Raw genomic sequence first — 21,574 nt, 5'->3', positions numbered from 1 at the left:
CAGTAGCCAGTTCAAAGGACAAGGTAGCAGATGATGTTGAAAGAGCTGCTGTCAGAGTAGGCAATACCGGCTTTGACAGAGCAGGGGTCCGGCTAGGTGTAAGGCTGTTTTACATGAACCTGAGAAAGAAGGGTCCAGGTGGGTAGCCCTGTTGGTCTGAAGCAACAAAACAGAGTTTGAGTCCAGTGGCACCTTGAAGACCAGCAAAGTTTAATTCTGGGTATAAGCTTTCCTGTGCATGCACACTTCAATGTATCTGAAGAAGTGTGCATGCATATTATACCCAGAATTATATTTTGTTGGTCTTCAAGGTGCCACTGGACTCAAACTTTGTTCTGAGAAAGAATGGCTTGCCTAAGGCCACCAAGAGAAGCTGGTGGCCGAGAAGACATTCGAACCCAAGACCTCCACCATCGCAGCTCAGATATCCTCTTTTCGCGAAGCCAGCGGGCCGCTTTTCGAAACAACACCGTGCAGTTACCGCTGGCGTCCTGCAGGGGCAGCATTCTAAATAAACAACCAGCCGAGGGAGAAGGGAGCGGAAGGAGAATTGTGCGCCTGCGCTTTTGTGTACCTTTCCGCTCGCCTCGAAAGCTGCGCTGTGATTGGGAGCCCGCAACGGCGCCTGGCGCATGCGCCCTGGGGTCGCCTTCAGACATGCCTCCTCAGCCCTTCCCACGGCCGGAGTTATCCGTTGCTGAGCTCCGCCTTCTGCGCGTGACAGGATGGAGGGGCGGAGGAGGAAGAGACAGAGGAAGCAGGAAGTGAGGGCCAAAAAACAAGACCGGAGTCTAAGCGGCTGCTGCCCCGAGCTTAAGAGCCTCCGTCGCCGGGCCTGAGAGGTGCCTCGATAGCCGCCGCCATGTCAGCGATGGAGAGTATCCTTTCGGGGGTGGGAGAGACTGAGGAATGCTCCTGATTGGGGGGCTGTGGAGCTCGAGGGCGCAGAAGCCCCGCCCCTCACCCTTGGATGACAGGGAGGGGCATGGCTTACCTGTTGGAACCCCCGGCGCTAGGGGGAGCTCTTGATTGGTGGGTGCTGAACGTGTGGGCGTGGTCTCGGAGTAGGCCCTTCCCCTTTTGCTGTGGGTGGGAGTCATGACTGAGGGAGGGTCCTCACCTGTTGGATTGTGAGTGGCAGCAGAAGTTGGAGTCTGTGGGCCTTCCTTGGGGTTTTGATTACTGGAAGTGCCTCCCCCCCAAGTCTTGTGTCTCCTCAGAGCCTTAACAGGATTAAAGGAACTGAGCAAGAGTCCAGGTGCACCTTAAAGTCTAACAAAATCTATGGCAGGGTATGAGGTTTCGCAAGTGACTGCTCACTTCTTCAGATACAGCTAGAATGGGAGTCCCTCTGTCCTGTTTATTGGAAAGCGGGGAGATTTCAGATGCCGAATGACATTAGCAGGCAAATGACAATAGCAGATGAATGACAATAGCAGGGGGGGGGGTAAAAGGTGTGGAGAAATCAGCATTGGAAATGAGGCAGGAACCCTAGGCCTTGATTCAGTCCAGATGGATGCATTGTCTTGAGCTTCATTATCAATTGCAATGCAGCGGTCTGTCTTTCTGATTTCCCTTTGTAAGAGAACTGCTGCTTACTGATGTAGCCAAGAGCTGGGATCCAGGAAGTCCCTGGTTCAAATGTTACCTCCACCGAGAACTTACTAGGTGCCCTTTTGCTAGGTATTCAGCTCTCAAGTGTGAGCCCTCCCCCCAACATGTGCAGTGTTGGGGGGGGGGTGTGTGTGGTGTCAGTGCTGGCCTAGCTCGGGTATCTGCTCTAAGGATTAAAGCAAGACAATAGGTCTGGCTTGGACACGCAAAACATCGTATAAGTGCCAAGTGTTGTAGTGGCATGGTGTTTTCTGGACTAGAATCCATTTTGTAAGGGGCTTGAAGTGTTACTTCAGTTGGTGTGGGTATCTAGAGAGAAAAGTTGTAAATGTGGTATGTGAAAAATCCCAATCTTTTATGTGTGTACATGTAAGATAATCACTGAGAAACTGCCTTAATACTTGGCAATAGTGCAGTCTTTGTATCTCTTGCATCTCTCTCTTTGCATAACTGTTAACGGAGGGGAACATTTAATGGGATTGATGGTGTGGCTCTAAACTGTGAAGGCTTATAACTCCTGAAGTTGCTGCTAGATTATTAGTGTTACTTCAAAGAACACCAAATATACCTAGAGAAAGCAGGGATCCCTTTGGAAATTCCTCATTTTCCCACAGCCTCCCACGTCAGAACTGAAGCTCTTCTCTCTAAAACTAAACAGTGCATCCTGTGTAGAGTTACTCTGATCAAAACCCATTGAAATCAGGGGGTTCAAACTGGAGTAATTCTGCATAGGATTGCCCAGTAACCCAGAACTGGACTAGATACCAAGAGGGCTCAGTCTCTTCCTAATGTCTATCACTTTGCTTTGCCTGTGGCTGATTTCAGTGACACATCATGATATCATCTCCCTTTTTAATCATTTCTTGCAGTGGATGTAGTTTTCCTTCTGGCCCTTTGAAATCTTGTGCTGTCAAGGAAGATAGAGGTTTCTCACCCCTTCCTTCTGTTTCATTTGTTGATCATACTGTTTCTGCTGTTTCATTGAAAGACTACAGGGCAAGCTGACTTAAGAGCTCTTTACTCTAGTGCTGTTCCTGTTAAGTAGGGAGTGTCCTGAATTTTACAACAGTTTCCAGGCTGGTTTGTTTTGTTCTCAGCCTGCTTTTGCGTGTTGAAAGTGATGCGTCTCTGGTGAGTGAATTCTGAGAGAACAAGTAAATATTCTTAAGCTTTGTATCCTATTGGGGAAAAGACAGCTGGTAGTTTTAGTGCAGCATGGACTTATTCCAATCAAGGTGATTTGAGCTGGAAGGAGGGAAAGGGCAGTTTAAAATAAAAAGGACCCATTTATTATTTAGCTATTTCCTACATATGAACTGTACAAATGTATCCATTCAAGACTGAATTAAATCGTTATGTATAGCCACAGGAGCTATACTCTATGTCCCTTAAATATTTACCCATATGGCTGTATATAATTTTTCAAAATAATAAAGTACACTGATTGTTTTTGGATAACAATTTTCATGACCTTATATGGGGATCTCTTTTATAACTCGCAGCCGAGATAGGTCTTTTTGACATGTTCTAGTTGGAATTGACAACAGAAACTGTTTCTCTCCAGCAATGCTCCCTCTAAGCTGTGGAGTCTTGAGAGCAAAAACTCCACTTTGTGAGCTACTGGCATTAAAGTTGCGAGTGAGCAATTTGGCTATGGCATCAATTAGTTTGCTCTGGAGCCATCCTTCCCGAGCGAAGACAAAAATGTGTGAGCCGGAGGCAAGACTGTGAGCTAGCTCACACTAACTCAGCTTAGAGGGAACACTGCTCTCCAGTGTTCTTTCTGCTTTTGATGTGATTCATGCATGCAGGAAAATGAGGTGGTAGAATGGACAGTGTCACTGCAGGCTGCACATGAAGGATGCCATTTTGGAGTACTCATCTGTGTTGGAAACTCCCTGCAAATAGAAAACAGCTCAGATAGCAAAGGGTGGGCTAGAACCTTTCTCTCTGCTGTGCTAGTTTTCTTCTTGGAGGGAATTCTAATGCAGAAGAGCATTCGTTCATAGCTGGAATTCAGGACTAAGTCTGCCCCTTCTCTTTTGTCATAGAACTTCCCAGACTTGCCCCACTCTGCAGGAGTACGTACTCTCAACCAGAACCAAAAGCTGGTGGTGGTTACTGGTTAAATTGCTGTCATCCAAGGCTTGGTAACCTTTCAGGTACACCTTCCTTGAAGCTGAGGTGACATGGAAGTTTTGACTGATGTGAAGGTGTGGCCTTCCTCCTTGAGCATTCAGTGAGGTGGGAGTGTTTTTCAGGTAGAGCCTGAATGCAAATCACCATTCTGCTCTCAAACCCATACACAGTGTCATTGGGCTAGTTGCTCTAGGCTAGCCTACTATGCAGGGATGCTTTGAGGCTAAAATGGAGTACAGGAGCATATACCCTGAGCCCCTTGGACAAAGGGTGGGGTGGCCCTCAGTTCTGCAGCAGTTGCCAGTGAGAACTAGCATCATACCTGGGCCTTGAAGCTGATTTTGAAGCAACTAGTATGTTAACATAGGAACATAAGAGAAGCCAATGTTGGATCAGGCCAATGGCCCATCTAGTCCAACACTCTGTCACACAGTGGCCAAAAACACCAGATGCCATCAGGAGGTCCATCAGTGGGGCCAGGACACTAGGAGCCCTCCCACTGTTGCCCCCCCCAAAGCAGCAAGAATACAGAGCATCTCCTGCCCCAGCCTGTGAGTTCCTATCTATACCTTGTGACTAATAGCCACTGATGGGCTTCTGCTCCATAAGTACTCCCGGCGGGAGAGTACTTAATGAGCGGGAGAGTCACAGGGTTTCCTGAGAGCAGGAAGATTCACACCAAAAGTGAACCGCAAGCCCTCCCCATCTCACAAGGCCAGACTGATAACAGCATCTAGCTCCCACGGTCTCCCAGGCATGTTTACTGCAAGCTGCTGAGCTGCAAGCAAGCGGGAACAGGGAAGGGCAGAATACACAAAATGGCAGCCAGCTGACAAGTTCCCTCTTGAAGCTGTCTATGCTTGTAGCCGCCACCAAAAAATAAAACCTAAATTTAACCTTACATCTGCTGTAACACTTATTTTAATGAAAACCTTTAACTAGACACATAACATCTTTCTCTTTAAAAAAGCTGTAGCTGGGTATCCAGCTTCTGTCCCAGTTTTTATAATTCCTTATTAAAAAGTTTTATCATATTTAGTGTTGCAAATGCTCAGTAGGTGCTGTTTTGGCCTTCTAGTCCCTCATCTATACTATACGCAAAGTCTCAGAAATGAATGATAAGGAATAAGGATCTAGACTACCCTATATTGCCCATGAGAGACAGCCCTCAACTTTACCCCTGTTGTTGCTGCGGACCTCAAGCTGCAACTTATTTAGCAACAAATTGCGTTTAGGATCTACTGGACCCCTCAGCCCCTTTCTAGTAAAGGACTAAGTAAGGTGTCTAATTGCTGGTTTTGTAGCTTACAAAATATGATTCTCATATACTTTGAACCTGTCCGGTGGTTTGGTCTTTTTGGCAGGAAGTCATTATATTAATTTTGTATGAGATTGTTCTTTAACCTTTGAGGATGCTAATGTATTTTCGGACTATTGGCCTGTTTCTTGGAAGCTTACTGAGGGCCAGTGGTAGTGGACCTTCCATGCCCTTACTGCTGCCAAAAACCTTATATTACCACACCCGACGGATAAATATCCACCTCCGGTAATCCAGTAGATTGAGGACATTACAACATTTGAAAGTATAGCATATAGATGGCAATTGCACATGAAATTAGTTTTAGATATTTGGGAACCTTTTTTTGGATGCTTACCTGTAGACTTAAGAGCATACAAGAAGCCATGTTGGATCATGGCCCATCCAGTCCAACGCTCTGTCACACAGTGGCCAAAACCCAGATGCCATCACCTGGTGCCCCCCCCCCAGCACCAAGAATACAGAGCATCACTGCCCCAGGCACATTGTTCCATCTATAGCAGTGATGGCGAACCTTTTAGAGACCGAGTGCCCAAACTGCGACCCAAAACCCACTTATTTATCACAAAGTGCCAACACGGCAATTTAACCTGAATACTGAGGTTTTACTTTAGAAAAAAACAACTCATACATTAACTTAAGATGATCCAAACAAAGTAAGGAAAGCAATCCCAAATGCTTTCATTTACTTAAAATTATTGGGCAGAGAATTCGACACTTTAATGATAGTCTGGGCCTTGCTGGGGTGATGTCACGCGTGCCCACAGAGAGGGCTTTGAGTGCCACCTCTGGCACCCGTGCCATAGGTTCGCCACCACTGATCTATAGCTTGTCTCTAATAGCCAGTGATGGAGCTCTGCTCCATATGTTTCTCCAATCCTCTCTTGAAGCTGTCTATGCTTGTAGCCATCACCATTGTTGTATTTTTTTATTTTCTGTTTGGGAGCATAATAATAATGTTTAAAAATTGAAGTATATATACACACTATACATAACAAATACAAAAATACTTATTGATATATTTTGGCTAAATTCTTACATAATTCAAGTGAAAGACTTCTGGTTGTAATGGGACTTTCATCTCTCAAACCTCTTCAGTAGTTTTCTATATAATTTTCCAAACATGTTTTGCCCTGCCGCAGATCCACCACATGTATATGAGGTTCTTTCTGTTTGCTGTACATAAGGTGGTTGGTGCTTTTCTTCTGGGTTTAAGAATGAAACAGATTTTTTTTTTTAAAAAAATGGCATTTATGCTTGTTATGTGCTTTTTGGTTGGGCGACCCATCAGTCCAAATAGGAAGATAATGCAAATGAAGCTTAGTTTTGTATGGGTGGCATACTGTCAAACCGTACTGAAGATCATGCCTGAATATCCAGGGAAAAAGTTTTTGAACTTCAGTGAGTTGGCATTGATGCAGTTTTGGGGACTCCGAACACCTTCCTTAACTTGAATTGCAGAACACCTTTTTAACTTGAAATTTGCTGCCAAAGAGCTGAACAGAAATTCCAAAAAGTGCGATAAAGAAGAAAAGCTTGAAAAAGCTAAAATTAAGAAGGTAAGCAAGAGTTTTTGGTATTCGAATTCTGTATCCTGTTTGTCCCATTTGATAGCATGTCACCGGGATCTTCTAGCATGATGTTAGAGGTGAACATAAAAACTGGCAGAGTTAATTTATAGTTGTTTCTGGCCAGGATATTCTCCCATACATATCTGCATGTCTCCAGGGCAGCCATGTCCTGCCACCCTGAATATGGGTATTCTGTATCTGGAAGATTATCTATCATGAGCCTGGATGACCGGTGTCTCTTTCTACCACCATTCGAAGAAGGCTTCAGAAGGCTTCCGAGTCTTCTGGGATCTCTCATTTGAATGTCTTTAAAGCATAGCACTAATCTGCTTTGAGTGCAGTTCAGAGAATGGCCTAGCAAGTGAATGTCATCTCATTCACTGCAGATAAGGGCTAAACACTTGAAATTATTAGGACATAATTCTCAAAGAAGGTAGGAAAAACCATGCTCTGCTTTCTTTTTAAAAAAAGGCAATTCAGAAAGGAAATACTGAAGTTGCAAGAATACATGCCGAAAATGCAATCCGGCAGAAGAATCAAGCAATCAACTTCTTGCGCATGAGTGCTCGGGTGGATGCCGTGGCTGCGAGGGTTCAGACGGCAGTAACAATGGGCAAGGTAAGCAGCTTACTGCCGGTTTTAGTAAGGGTCACGGGTTGCCAGAATACCACTTTGCACCACGCACCGCAAGGCAGATCTGCAGATTTTCTTGCAAATCTCTGTAACCAGTTCATGTTGTGTCTGAAACCAACATCTGCAAAGAAAGATATTCCAGTTTTTCTGAAGCAGCTGAGCTCCACTGCACCCCTCTCAATGCGGCTACCATGTTTGTTGTCTTCTAGGTCACAAAGTCAATGGCTGGAGTGGTTAAATCTATGGATGCTACCTTGAAAACTATGAACTTGGAAAAGGTAAACTTGTACACTGAATTTTAAATTGGCATTTATCGGGGGGGGGGGGGTTCCCACTGCCTTGACACAATTTCCTTCTCTGCAGATTTCTGCTTTGATGGACAAATTCGAACAGCAATTTGAAACCTTAGACGTTCAGACGCAGCAGATGGAAGACACAATGAGCAGCACCACCACGCTAACCACACCGCAGGTAAGACCTACGGAGGGCCGTACACCCTGAAGAGCTCTTCTCCCTAATGGCTGTTCTCCATGTTTACCACAGTGAAGAACTTTCAGAGAAAGGTCTGGGCAGATGTAGGAGGCATCTTCCCCTCCCCCCCCCCCCCCACAGAGCCAAACATCTTCTGTCTTGGCTACCAAAGAAAGCAGGTTTTGGTCTGCGGGCAAAATGCCACTAGATCACCTTCCTGTTTATAAAGTTGCAGTTGCATCATCACACTAGTAAGCAGTGTTCCCTCTAAGCTGAGTTAGTGTGAGCTAGCTCACAGTCTTTTAGCCTCCGGCTCACACATTTTTGTCTTCGCTCAGGGAAGATGGCTCCAGAGCAAACTAATTTTCTGCAGCAGCCAAACTACCTGCTCACAACTTTAATGCCAGTAGCTCACAAAGTAGAATTTCTGTTCACAGGACTCCACAGCTTAGATGGAACATTGCTAGTAAGAGAGTCCAGCTTAGTGAGCACAGGATTCAGCTGGTCAAAAATACTTCCCCCTGTCCCAGCTGTCGAGCGTGAAAGGCCGTGCGACCTTCTCAGTTCCCCCCTTCCCCGCCTTATCAGCACTTGAGACTGACCCACCCTTGGTCGTAGGAAGTGCCGTCAGGTTGCAGCCGACTTCCGGCAACCCTGTAGGATTTTCAAGGCAAGCGATGTTCAGAGGTGGTTTGCCATGGCCGGCCTCTATATAATGACTCTGGACTTCCGTGGTGGTCTAACCGGGACCGACCCGGCTTGTGTTTGTAAAGTGCCACTGAGTCACTCCCGAGTCCCAGTGTAATGATATCAGGAGCAAGGTCCACCAGGTGCGTCTCCACTTGAGCTGCATCCAGAACAGAAAACCAGTTAGAGGTGGGAGCATTAAAAGTCAGGAGGATTTCACTGAACTATGAAAACCTTCAGTTCTATTTTGTTTAGAGGCGCGGGTAAGGAGTTCTCGGTAGACTGACTTCGACGGACACGCTGTCTTTTCTGTCTGCACCATGCGGCCAAATTGGCGTGTGTCTGTAAGGCATACACTCAGTTCACATGGAATGGTGGTATGGTCCAAAGGCCTAGCTTGAGCATTCTCAGTGGGATTTCGACAGCAGGCCCCCACGGTTTATCTCACCCCACTTCTAAAAGTCTGCCGAGTTTCGAGTGTGGCTTGGCGGGGGGCTGCTGATTGAGAAAATGCAGACCCAAAGCCACAGTAGGTGAAGGTTTCTCTGGATCCCGGCCAGGGAAAACCTCCAGAATCCTGATCCAGTGTATTTAAGGGGGAATAGTTGCATAAGCAAAGGTGGTTTATATGCTTGTAGCTCCCCCTAGTGGTAAAGTGCTTGACATTCTTAAATTTGGATGATCTTTCTCATTTGTTGTGCTGCTGTATATGTGTGTTATACACTGTTTTGATAATCTCTGTGGGGTTTTCCCGTTCCAGAGTCAAGTGGATCTGCTTCTTCAAGAAATGGCCGATGAAGCAGGGTGAGTGTAAACTTCTAGGAAGTTCAAACCTCAGGCATCGTAATGGCAAAAACACCCGATGATGTACTCAAGCGCTATCAGTCATTACTTGCGCTGCCTGCTTCAGGAAGCGTACAGGCACTTGACTGCATGGGAAGAGCTCCCTGTAAACATTACATTGTATTTTTGCAAGAACATCGCCAGTCCTCCCTCCCTCCATTTGGGAGGTGTACCAGTCATTCATCTCTGAAGCTAAGGAAGAATTTTTCATAAAATGTTTGGGAAGAAAAAAAGAAATGGAACCTACATTAAGAAGAAGGCACCGGAGTATTAAGTGGGAAGTGGGGTTGCCAGCTTCTAAACTGATCCCTCTGGCTGTCTCTTAAATATCTGTCTGATCTTCAGCAATTGTCTGGAGTTGTTGTTTAGCTCCATGCCAAGAACAACTACAGCTGTCCATTTCTGTCTATCCAACCTGTTAAAAGAGAGGGGTATGCTTTTCCTGGCCAGCTGGTAACTTTGACCATAGCCATACGGGGGAGGGTTAGGCTGGGGCGTGGAGATCACCAAGGAGCCTTAAGTGAACCTTCAGGGTCTGAAATCTGCTTCTCCCACATCCAGGCCTAGCAAGGCATTCACTGAACCATATTCGGCTTTGGAGATATTGGCAGAGCATAACCTGACATTTGTACAGGCAGCAGCTTGGAATTCCATTGTGTGGGAGTTCCATGTACATCCAAAGAAAAACTTGTAGGATTTGTCATGTCTGGCTGACAAGCATGTGGAGAAACCCCGACATATTTGCAGAGGATTTGGGGGCATGTTCCGTGGCAGGCTCAAGTAGTTAAGACGCTGAACTGCAGACCGGAAAGTCTGCAGTTCAGCAGTTCGAGACCTGAGTGCCGCATGACGGAGTGAGCTCCCGTCTCTAGTCCCAGCTCCTGCCAACCTAGCAGTCTGAAAGCAAGAAATTGCAAGTAGATAAATAGGTACCACTTCGGTGGGAAGGTAACAGCGTTCTGCGCGCCTCGGCATCCAGTCATGCTGGCTACATGACCACGGAAACGTCTTTGGACAGCGCTGGCTCTTCGGCTTGGAAACGGAGATAAGCACCGCATCCCTAGAGTCGGATTCGACTGGCTTTCGAGCAAGGGAAACCTTTACCCTCCGTGGCAGGCACATTGCTCTTGCTGACCAAGCCCTTTGAGTCTCGTGGTGATCCTTCAAGAGTTGAGTATGAGTCTTGGGTCATTGGGGTGAATACGCTGAGGATTAGGAGATGTAAGTGTGCAAGAGGAGGCAGTTCAAGGGGAAAAGCTTTGGATCAGTGGTGAAGCATCTGTGTTGCATGTAGAGGGGCCCAGGTTCAATCTCCAGCATCTCCTGTTAAAAAGACCGGGTATCGGTTGATGTGAAAGACCTCTGCCTGAGACCCTGGGGAGCCAGGGCAGTCAAAGACCAGACAGACTGTGATGGACCAATGTTCTGAGTCAGCGTAAGGCAGCTTCATGTGTTCAGTTCCAATGTGAGTTTTCTGGCAACATGGGCCTCAGAAATGGGTCCTCTTCCAGATTTTTTCAATTGCATGTGCAGTAATTTTGGTTCCTCTTCTTTTGGCCTCTAGCCTTGACTTGAATATGGAGCTACCTCAAGGACAGACAGGTTCTGTTGGCACGAGTGTGGCTTCAACAGAACAGGTGAGTCTTTCATTTTTTCCTCTCTTTTCTGCTAAAAATGGATGCAGCATCCTAGCACTGGAACTGTACCTAAATTGACTTCTGCTAGCACATCATTTGGCCCAGTGTTGTGTTGGGATGATGACACGCTTGAAGACGCTGTCTTATTGCTTCTCCCAGGGTCTTTCATTTTTATATAGTGATAATCAGGGGTCATTTCGTAGAAAAAGAGGTGCAGGAGCTCATTAGCACAACTTATTTGCATATGCCACACCCCCTGACATCACTGGAAGTGTGTCAGAAGGCGACACCCACCGCTCAGGCTCCACTGGACTGTTTTGGATTGCTAGCTATTGGGGGGGGGGGGGGAAACGTGCAGATCTGTCCTCACAGAGGACGGAGAGCTTGTACCTGAATAAAACTTGGTCTGAAAGGTGCCACTGGACTGTTTGGGGCCGGGGGGAGCTCTGCAACTTACCTGGCTGCTTCTTGCTCTGACTGAGGGCTGCTGGGAGCAGGGGGTGGGGCTTGTTGCATGTGCCCGCCCCCTGAGCTCTTTACTGCCGGAGCTCTGCTCCTGCAGGAAATGACCCCTGGTGATAATTCTTCAGCCTTCCCTTCCCTTCCCACAGAGCCCTTACGATGTAAAAATTGTCTTTGAAAGTTCCTGGCAATTAAAAATCGGATTTTAATGGCACGTTTTCCCCCTATGCAATCTGTCCATAATTCCACATTCACAACAAAGAGACGATCAAATCCCAACGGTGGGAAATAGAACAAGGAAAGAAAGGCGGGGAGGCCAGAATGAGAGGGCGAGAATGAAAAGAGATTTTTTAAATATATATACAGATTGAATTGCACAAAACTTCCTGGAATATTTTTAATACTTCTCTTCTGAGCCTTGCTTTTTTTTTTAATATGCTACTTCTCCCTTGGATGCTAGATCCATTCACTCTTCCATCCAGGTATCAGTATCTGGTTCAGTTATAGATTCAGGTGGGGTAGCCGTGCTGGTCTGAAGCAGCAGAACAAAGTTTGCGTCTGTGGCACCTTTAAGACCAGCACAGGTTTATTCTGGGTATAAGCTTCCATGGGCATGAGGGCACATAAAAGCGTCTACCCAGAATAAAGCTTTGTGGGTCTTAGAGGTGCCACTGGACTCAGACTTTGTTCTGCTTCAGTTATAGCATTCTATTTATGCATTGTCTGCATTTTATTTAGTTTTATTTATTCACTTTGACACCGGCCTTTCTCACTGAGACTCAAGGTGGGTTTCAGACTAAAAGCCGTGCACCCACACAGCAGAAGGCATCCAATAAACAGCGCCGTAGTACAGAATTAGAAGACATTGCAGGCAGCCCATGGAATGACAAAGGTGGGCGACAGAGCTGTAGAAGCAGGGCAACACCTAGAACGACGGTTGCAATAGACTGCAATCTTGCTCCATTACAAGGGGCCCTCCTAGGCTGTTCCATTCTTTTACGATCCTGTCCCTTCATAAGAATGCCCTCCAGCACACTCCTACCTGGCACATTCTGCAGAGCCAAAGCTGCTTCTCGCTTCTAAGGCCGTTGCTTATTGCTTACATGCCGACTATCAGGAGTCCATCTTAATGCCCAGTCTTTGGATGGCGATTTCTTGCACATTCCTAAGACTAAGTTAAACTATTGTCCCGAGGGCGAGCCTCCCCAGGGCTGGCCACCGCCACTCGGGACTCCGGCACCGCCGCCCACCCCAGCCCCGACAACAACAGAACCTACCGGAGGCCAGGGCTGACCTGACGCGCCATCGCCGCAGCCCCCAGGACCCACCGTGACAGCCCCAAGGCACCTGGGCAGCACCTCCCATCAGGGAACAGCCAGCTCAAGGGGGGGGTGTGCCCCGGGAGGAGGGAAGACGATGGCCCGGCGCGAGGGCCCGCCCACAGCCCAGAGCAGCCCAGAGAGAGAGATGCGGGACGAGCAGGGGCGCTAGGGCCGGAAGGAAGCCACACCCCAGCCCAGCATCCAGGTACAAGGGGGGAGGGCGGCGCCATAACTGAGGGTGGAGGGCGGACCACAGGAAGTAGCAGGTGACACGGGGCAGGAATAAAAGGGGGAACAGAAACGGAGGCCGGGGAGGAGGAAGCAACACTGACAGCACCGAAGGGAGAAGCGAGAGAGACTTGGCTGAGTGTGCTAAGGGAGTGCGGAGGGTGGTGACGTAACCTCCTCCCATCCCGACAGTCTGAGGCCTCTGTGGTTCCCCCTCCCCACTCCTCGGGTGGCAGGACGCGGTGACGTATAGGTCGGAGCAGCAGGGGGCCAGCGACAGCGACGAGGGGTCGTCTAGCTCACCTGACAACTATTTACTCACCTCTTCCTCCGCTTTAATGACTGGATGTTCCTTCTGTCTGATAACATTGTGCACCTTCGAGTGATCCCGAAATCCAGTCGTCCGGTTGAGACTTACCCTGTCTTTGAAGCATAGATCCTTGGACCTTAGGGGATCTTGCATGAACAGTGTTGGGTCATGAAGAAGCTGTGCTTGTACCTTTTAAGTTGGGGTAAAAATTCCAGAGGAGCCGCTGTCGCAGCAGAAATCAACAGGAGCTTAGTGGTTCCTTGAGAGCCAGTTTGGTGTAGTGGTTAAGTGTGCGGACTCTAATCTGGGAGAACCGGGTTTGATTCCCCACTCCTCCACTTGCACCTGCTGATGTGACCTTGGGTCAGTCACAAGCTCTGGCACAGCTGTCCTTGAAAAAGAGCAGTTTGTGTCAGAGTTCTCTCAGCCCCACCCTCCTCACAGGGTGTCTGTGGTGGGGAGGGGAAGGGAAAGGCGTTTGTAAGCCGCTCTGAGACTCCAAGTGAAGGGCGGGGTATAAATCCAATCTCTTCTTCTTCTTCTTCTTCTTCTTCCTTAAATTTGCAAGATCTTATTTCAGTTTTTTGTGGAATAGAAGAGCTAATCCTGGGTGGGTGGAATCTTTTTGATCTTTAAGGAGCTACTAGATTCCTTTAGCAGTGGATCACTGAATGTCTCCCCCCCCCCTGTCCTCTGCAGGATGAGCTCTCGCAAAGACTGGCTCGCCTTCGTGATCAAGTGTGATGGGAGGAATCCGTTCAGCAGTTCTTCATGTATGCTTCTAAAGCATTCTGTGTCCATAACTCACAAGCCCCATTAGGATCCCTGTGTCTGGCACGTCTGGATATTTATCTAGCGTACTAAAGGGTGTTCGTCTTTGTCTTGCTGCACTTTCTAAAATACATTAAGTAACTCAAAACGTGGTATTAACCCTTCAATGTGTGTGTGGTTTTCTAGTTCCGTACAGCACATGTCCCCTCCCCCAGTTGAAGGTTCTATTTTTGCAAATGTCCCTTGTAAAGACCTGACAGAAATGTCTATTTAACCAAGTGTAATGTCAGATCACCCCATTAAAAGGAAAGTTGCACCCCTAACACATGTGATTTTTTAAGTTATGTAGCAGGGTTTTAAATTATGAACAAGGTCTGTGATGGACTGAGGTGGTGTGTGCCAGTTGCATGATCGTGACACTTAATGCTCAAGAAACACAACCAGGCCAGGTGGACAGAATGGTACATGTAATGTGTACTGTGCCTCTATGTATATTCTTTAAACTGTACTGGATTATCTGCCTTTGGCACTGTAGAGCAAGCGTTCCTGTACCAAGGCCGGAAGCGATAGTAGTCTAAGCTGTCGTAACAGGAACCTTCTATTGTCACTTCAGTTCCGAAGGAATAAAATATATTTTTCAACACTTTGCTTAGGTATTCTCTCACATTTATTCATAGTTGCGCATAGACTTTGGCTCAGGTTTCTTTAAAGGACCAATTCAAAATACCAGCTTTGTCGTAGCGCAAGGACATTCCACAGCAGTAGTCTACAGACACCCTGCCCTGGGTGGCCCAGGCTAGCCTGATATTCTCAGATCTCAGAAGCTAAGCAGGGTCAGCCCTGGTGAGTATTTGAAGCAGGGTCAGCCCTGGTATGTGGATAGGAGACCAACATGGAAGTCCAGGGTCACTATGCAGAGGCAGGCAGTGGCAAACCAACGCTGAACTTCTCTTGCCTCACAAACCCTATGGGGTCGCAGCAGTTGGCTGTGACTTGAAAGCACTTTATGTATTCTCTCTCTCTCTCTCTCTCTGCATGCAAACCATCAGCTTTTGTCTCTCTCTCTTACTCTCTCTCTCTCTGCATGCAAACCATCAGCTTTTGTCTCTCTCTCTCTGCATGCAAACCATCAGCTTTTCTCTCTCTCTCTCTCTCTGCATGCAAACCATCAGCTTTTGTCACCGTTCTGCTGGGTTCTGGGGTGGGAGGTAGATTATTTAAAAGGAAACTATCTTGTACAGATAGGACACTGAAGTTTTTGCAAAAACAGTATCTTCAGTCTTGCTTGATATGCTTTTGTTGTTGTTGTCGAGTCACAGGTGGCTCACGGCAGCCTTGTGGGTCTTTCTAAGCAAGAGATATTCAGAGGTTGTTTGCCACTGCCTGCCTCTGTGTCACGGGCTTTGCTTTCCTTGGTGATCTCTCATCCAAGTACTCACCAGGGCCAATCCTGTTTAGCTTCCAATATGAGATGAGATCAGACTAGCCTGGGCTATCCCGGTCAGGGCATTATGCTTCGGAACGAGCGTTTTTTAGAAGCGTTCTGCTGTTGGATGTGATGCCTGGTTGGCTTAGGAATCAGGCGTTTCTTCTCTTTAAGTTGAACATCCGAGCGTAACTAAACGTTGCAGATGGAAGCCGGAAGCATGTTAAACTGAATTTACAATAAATAAAAATTATACCGATGGTGCTTACCATATTTAAACTTGGCTTCTGGGGTGAAGGTCAAGATATTCCTCAGGAGCGTAGTGCTTAGTGGGGGGTGCAGCCTAAGAAAGGCCCGGAAAAGATGATGCCATAGTTGTGCCAGTGGCAACCCAAAGGTGACTAGCCTTCATGATCTATGTATTTGTACCCCTCCTTTCTCCCCAGTGGGGAGCCACAGTGACACATGTTGTTCTCCGCGCCCCCATCTTATTCTCCCAGCAGCCCCGTAAGGTGGGTTTGGCTGAGTGTTTGCAGCTGCCCCGAGCTCCCCCCAACAGGGTTCCATGGCAATCTGAGGTTTTGAACCTGGTTCTCTGGAGATCCCGGTCTGACACTCTAACTGCTATATTGCACTGGCTGTCATAGACATGCCTATCACAAGGAATCATACAGAGATTTGAGGAATGTAGCAAAAGTTAGCGCAGATTATTTTCTTCTGGGTTTTGCAAGGGAGGAGGAGGAGGAAGGCCCCTTGCTGTGATCGTGTTTCTGCCCTTCAGTGCCAGGGCTAAAGGGGTCCTCAGAGGAAGGGTGGCACAGCAAATTCTTTTTTCCCTGTTAGGATAATCGACAGCCTCTCCCCCCACCCTTCCTGCTGCACTGTATTTGCTGCTGGAGGATGCAATGATGGTGACATTGCATAGAGTCCTTTAAAACAGGATTGGGCAGGTTCATGGAAGCAGCGTCTATCCTTGATGACTAGTCATGGGGACTGAGGGGAACCTCCAGTGCCAGGAGGCCACATCGGGGGAAGGCCTCGGCTTCTATGGCCTGCTGTTGGCCCTCCAGAGGAACTGGTTGGGCCACTGTGTGCGAAAGGGTGTTGGACTAGATCAGAGCTGTCAAATGCATTTGTTACGAGGAACAGATCTGACATAAATGTCACTTTGTCGGGCCGGGCCGTGTCTGCCATAAAATGTAATGCCAGGTACCAGAGATATAAACTTTATAAAGGGCACAGGCAAACCCAAATAACGATATTATTTTTCACTCAAAATACAAACAAGCGATTCCTATCAGTGGAAGGAAGTGATTTACTGGGGAACCCACAAAGACCCCAATAAATGTGTTTAATCATATACAAGACGAGTTTTTCCCCAAGGGATACCATAAAAGGGGGGGAGTACCTTATATTTGCATACATACCAGTTGCTTGTGGGCCAGGTAAGAGCCCTTGGTGGGCAGGTTCTGGCCCCTTGGGCCTTATGTTTGACACCCCTGGACTAGATGGGCCACTGGCCTGTTCCAGCAAGGGCACGTCTTTTGTTCTTATAGAAGCCTCGGCTGGTGAGCTTTTCTGGGGTATTTGTTAAAAAGCAGCTTTTAAAATAGTCCGAATGAGTTGTTGTTGGTGGGGGGTCTGGTTAATGTGCCTGCTATTTTATACTGCCATTTTAACAGAAGGCCTTTTTCTCCTAGTTATATTTTTTTCTGAGGCAAAGGGGCTGCTGTTCTTCTGTTAACTTGCTCTGAGCGTTTGCGTTTGAGCTGGCTTCGGCTGATCCATTTGAACAACAGATCCTACCAAGGCCAGGCTTCTCAAGAAAGCGGGCTGACCGTGAAATTGTGTGGCTGCCCTGGACAGGACGGGGAACCGGGCCTGCACTTTGTGGTGAAGGGACAGGCTAAACCAACAAACGTCCCTTTCTTCCCATCCACTGCTTTGTGTTTGTGACTGGGATGGTCTTGCTGATGGATTTCAGGACAGTCGTGACAATGGGGGTCGTTTGGCGAAGGGACAGGCTAAACCAACAAACGTCCCTTTCTTCCCATCCACTGCTTTGTGTTGTCTGTGACTGGGATGGTCTCGCTGATGGATTTCAGGACAGTCGTGACAGTGGGGTTCGTCGTTCAGACCGTGTGTTTACTTCTCAAACCAGCAGAGGGGAGCAGAAGACCTTGCTTCTTCCAGAGGGTCCCTCTATAACATTTGCTTTGCCAACAGAGGCAGGATGCTTTAGAGACCATTCCTGGTCAGCTCGGCTATGAGTTCCTGCCACTCTTAAAAACCTGAATGAGCTGATCCTATCAAGTTTAGATTCTTGCTTGGAGGTGTTTTCTCTCACTAAGTCACTGTGATTGTCAATAGAATGTAAGAGTCGCTTTGCTGCATCAGACCACTGTTCAATGTCCTTGCTGCTACGGTGGAGCTGAACAGCCAAGTGTCCCTGCTAAAGTCGTAAGCATGTCATTAAGGACATTTCCCTTTGTTCCAACAATCCTTAATATTTAGAGGTAGGCTGCTTCTGGACTTGGAGGTTCCAGTTATCTGTTGTGACAGATAGATCTAATCCTTTTTAAAAAAAAAAGTCAACTGATATACTGAATATCACCATATTTTTCGGGAACGAATATTCTCCGAAACTTCAGTAGGGTTCAAGGGGCAAATCTATCACCATGGTATTTGATTAACAAAGCAGAAAATGTTCCTTTATTAATTACAGGGCTGTGCGTATGAGGTGGGATTGAGTGTACGCAGGAGCCCATTTTGTAAATTGGTTCCAAGCCCAAAGAAATTGGTGGGCCTTGTCCTTGGCTTCAATAGCTGGGGATCGACTATTGGACAAAAATGTAATAAAAACTTATTCAGTTTCGTGCCAGCCATAAAAGTCTTAACAGTGCTTTTAGAAGGCAGACCTCGAGTAAAATATTTCCACCATTATAAGTTGACTTCCCTTTGTTACTTAATGTTATTTATTGTCTGCAGTTCTCTCTGGGACTTGAGGTGGATGACACCTTTTAGAAGGCAGACCTCGAGTAAAATAGTTCCACCATTATAAGTTGACTTCTCTTCGTTACTTAATGTTATTTATAGTCTGCAGTTCTCTCTGGGACTTGAGGCGGATGACACAGAATTAAGCCCTTTAAACTCCCAGGAAGGTTTGTTAGCAGTCCAGCAGGCTCTGGGAGTGACCTTTGGCTCTTCTTTATTGAGAAAGTCATGCTGAATCAGTTCTGATGTACAGGCAGAGAAGGGTTCTCCAGACGGCGCATGGCTAGCTGCGAATGACTCCGGAGGTGGGGGGGGAATGTATAAGGAAGTTGTGCTTCCTTGCAGTAAAAATCCATAGAAGTTTTGTGTAAGCCCATGCCTGGTGAGAAACTACAGACTGCAGAATGGAAAGAGGCCAAAAGTCAGAAGAATTAGAGGTTGAAAGGAGAAGTGGAAGGACATTGTTGCAGAGTGCTGGGAGACCTTGGAGGTCTGCCAACAGTCCTTGGCCATCGGCCTTGAGCTTTGAAGTTATCGAGGCGTGGATGGCTGTCACCAGGTCTGAAAGGGAAGGGTCATGGCCCTTTCATCAGATGGAGCAGATAAATACGTTCCTGACCCCATGCTGTCCCTCTCGAACCCCTGAACATTCGGCAACAGAAACACGGTAAATAAATGAAGAAGTATGACGGAGTGAGCTCCCGTCTCTAGTTCCAGCTCCTGCCAACCTAGCAGCTCGAAAGCAAGACATTGCAAGTAGATGAATAGGGACCACTTCGGTGGGAAGGGAACAGCGTTCCGTGCGCCTTGGTGTTTAGTCATGCCGGCCACATGACCACGGAAACGTCTTCGGACAGCGCTGGCTCTTCGGCTTGGAAACGGAGATGAGTCCTAGAGTCGGACTCGACTGGCTTTCGAGCAAGGGAGACCTTTACCTTTTTACCTCCCTGTCCCACCCCGAGAATCAACACCCAGCATTCCCTGAAAGGCTGTGAAATCTGCGAGACCACCTCCCCCCCTGTGCTCTGCCGTGACAGCTTTGCACATCTGAGCAGGGCGTGCTGCGGGTGCCAACCTGCAAACAGGCGAAACCAGCGCCTTGGTGTTTAGTCATGCCGGCCACATCTGAGCCGGGCGTGCTGCGGGTGCCAACCTCCAAACAGGCAAAACCAGCAACTGCCTGTGCCCTCTGTTGCAGTCCCCACCTTGTGGCATGGCCCCGCCTGAGAAGACCAGGGAAGCTCTCCCCCTCTCCTGCCTTTCCACAAATGAGGCAAAACTGAATTATTCAAGAGGGCTTAAGAACATAAGAACATAAGAGATGCCAGTGTTGGATCAGGCCAAAGGCCCATCCAGTCCAACACTCTGTATCACACACTGGCCAGAAATACCAGTGCCATCAGGAGGTCCACCAGTGGGGCCAGGACATTAGAAGCCCTCCCACTGTTGACCCCCCCAAGCACCAAGATGACAGAGCATCACTCGCCCCAGAGTCCCTATCTATACCTTGTGGCTAATAGCCACTGATGGACCTCTGCTTATCTATGTAGGCAACAGGGTAGTGCTGTACCAAATTATTTTCAAAGTTACTTGGACACATTATTAGGGGCTGTGGTCTACACGCTGTTAAATTGGATTCTGCTATGTAATCTTGCATCGCTCCACGTGTCATGTTAACACTGATGCTTTGCTTTAGTTTTGTTTTTTTTAGTCTTCCGGTTGGTTGTACAACCCAGATCCTGTTGTATTGTTTGCGCAGTGCTCCGTCTTGTTGATTGCGTTGACTCTGTGTAATCCGCCTTGAGTCCAAGTGGGAAAGGTGGACTAGGGCATTTTTGGTTTGCTTTGTTCTAATGAGTGTAAAGAACCTGATCTACATACTTCTCCTCCTTCTTTCACACAGGTTTTGTCAATAGTTCCCCGATGATGGCAAGAGCTCTCTGGATCACACCCTTCCCTTTGGACTGGTTTCAGGGCCAACATCTTTCTTAGTGTTTCCGGTAGCCCACTTCATGATCAGAGGGTCATCGTACACATGCCCATCCATTCTATGTCAATAGTGTCTTGCTGAGGTCACCATCGCTAGAGTCAGGACTCAAGGATGTACAGATAGCTCCTACTGCCGCATGGCTGGATGCCGTAAACTGTCGACGGAGTCCTTCTGCTCTCTGCCAGGGACAAACAGGTGAGTCCTTATGCGGAAGGACGAAATGGACACCTTTTGACATTTAGAATAGGGCAACGTTCAGAAACCAGTTGGAGGAACCTTTCAATCTATCAGGGAATTCTTCTGCTGACTGAAAATCTTGAGTCTTCAACAAGGGGGCTTCAAAGGCAGAGTCAAGTGAGAAGTTGCTGAAGTGGAATTCATCAATAGGTTTAAGTGTACCAACAAAGGATTGGTCTGAGCTGACATGATCTTCAGTTGCTGCAGGTTTCAGTTAACCGGTTATCACCAGTTAGAGCCAGGGTGCATGGTCTCTGTGTGTTGGGTTTGTGAGATTGAGAAAAATTGTATTTAGCAGAGATAATAGAGCTTAGCAGTGCCAGAGTAAAATAATTCAGATCAGAGTCCATGTGTGATTAAAATAGAAAGTTTTTACTAAATTCTAGCATAGGGAAGGGTAACTGGGATGAAAATAACAACGGAGCTAAACGGCTACATCCTTACACAACAAAAGACAAGACTAAGAAGAGCGTTATGGCTTCTCTCTCTTCTTCTTCTTGAGAACAGCAAACAAAGACGGTAAGAGGAGCCATAAAATGCTAAAACACTTTGACACTTTAGTTCCAATCAAAACTCCTAGATCAGGGAGAAAATTCCCGGGCTTGTACTCCTAAAACAGCATTGGTTACATGAAACACATGTGACTTCCTGTGAGCAACACAAACAAACATTTAACCCCAGATACACTGAGTGTTTTCAACGTGTAATACCCAACACTGTGCTTACCTGGTATATGCTTGAGTTTTGCATAAAAATATCTAAATCTTTTCACCTTTTCTTTGCCGCTTGCCATCTGCTGTATAAATATTGTGCTTATAGAGAATTTACTTCATGCATCTGAAGGAGTAAGCTCTGGTCTGTGTAACTGTATGTTTCAATAAATCTGTCAGTCTTCAAGGTGCTTCAAGACTCCTTTTTGTT

At 47.2% G+C, this 21,574-nt stretch overlaps 1 protein-coding gene across 2 annotated transcripts; it reads left to right on the top strand.

Annotated features, from left to right (window-relative positions):
* The first annotated feature begins 619 nt into the window (after nt 1-619).
* CHMP1B (charged multivesicular body protein 1B) lies at nt 620-20,988 on the top strand. Of its 2 annotated transcripts, XM_015412981.1 has the most exons (9): nt 620-878; nt 6,533-6,630; nt 7,114-7,260; nt 7,485-7,553; nt 7,639-7,746; nt 9,194-9,237; nt 10,841-10,913; nt 13,935-14,008; nt 20,330-20,988. In XM_015412981.1, exons 1-8 carry the CDS (start codon nt 863-865, stop codon nt 13,977-13,979), a joined length of 600 nt encoding a protein of 199 aa, XP_015268467.1. In that variant the 5' UTR covers nt 620-862; the 3' UTR covers nt 13,980-14,008; nt 20,330-20,988. The 2 variants fall into 2 exon arrangements, with proteins under 2 accessions (XP_015268467.1, XP_015268466.1); XM_015412980.1 differs by lacking the exon at nt 20,330-20,988 and having other exon boundaries at nt 621-878; nt 13,935-14,652.
* The last annotated feature ends 586 nt before the right edge of the window (nt 20,989-21,574 follow it).

The sequence above is a fragment of the Gekko japonicus genome, unplaced genomic scaffold (genome assembly GCF_001447785.1).
Source record: "Gekko japonicus isolate JY-2015 unplaced genomic scaffold, Gekko_japonicus_V1.1 scaffold2142, whole genome shotgun sequence".
NCBI lineage: Eukaryota > Metazoa > Chordata > Lepidosauria > Squamata > Gekkonidae > Gekko > Gekko japonicus.
The sequence above is the reverse complement of the archived record's forward strand: the minus strand, read 5'-3'. Positions and strand labels throughout refer to the sequence as shown.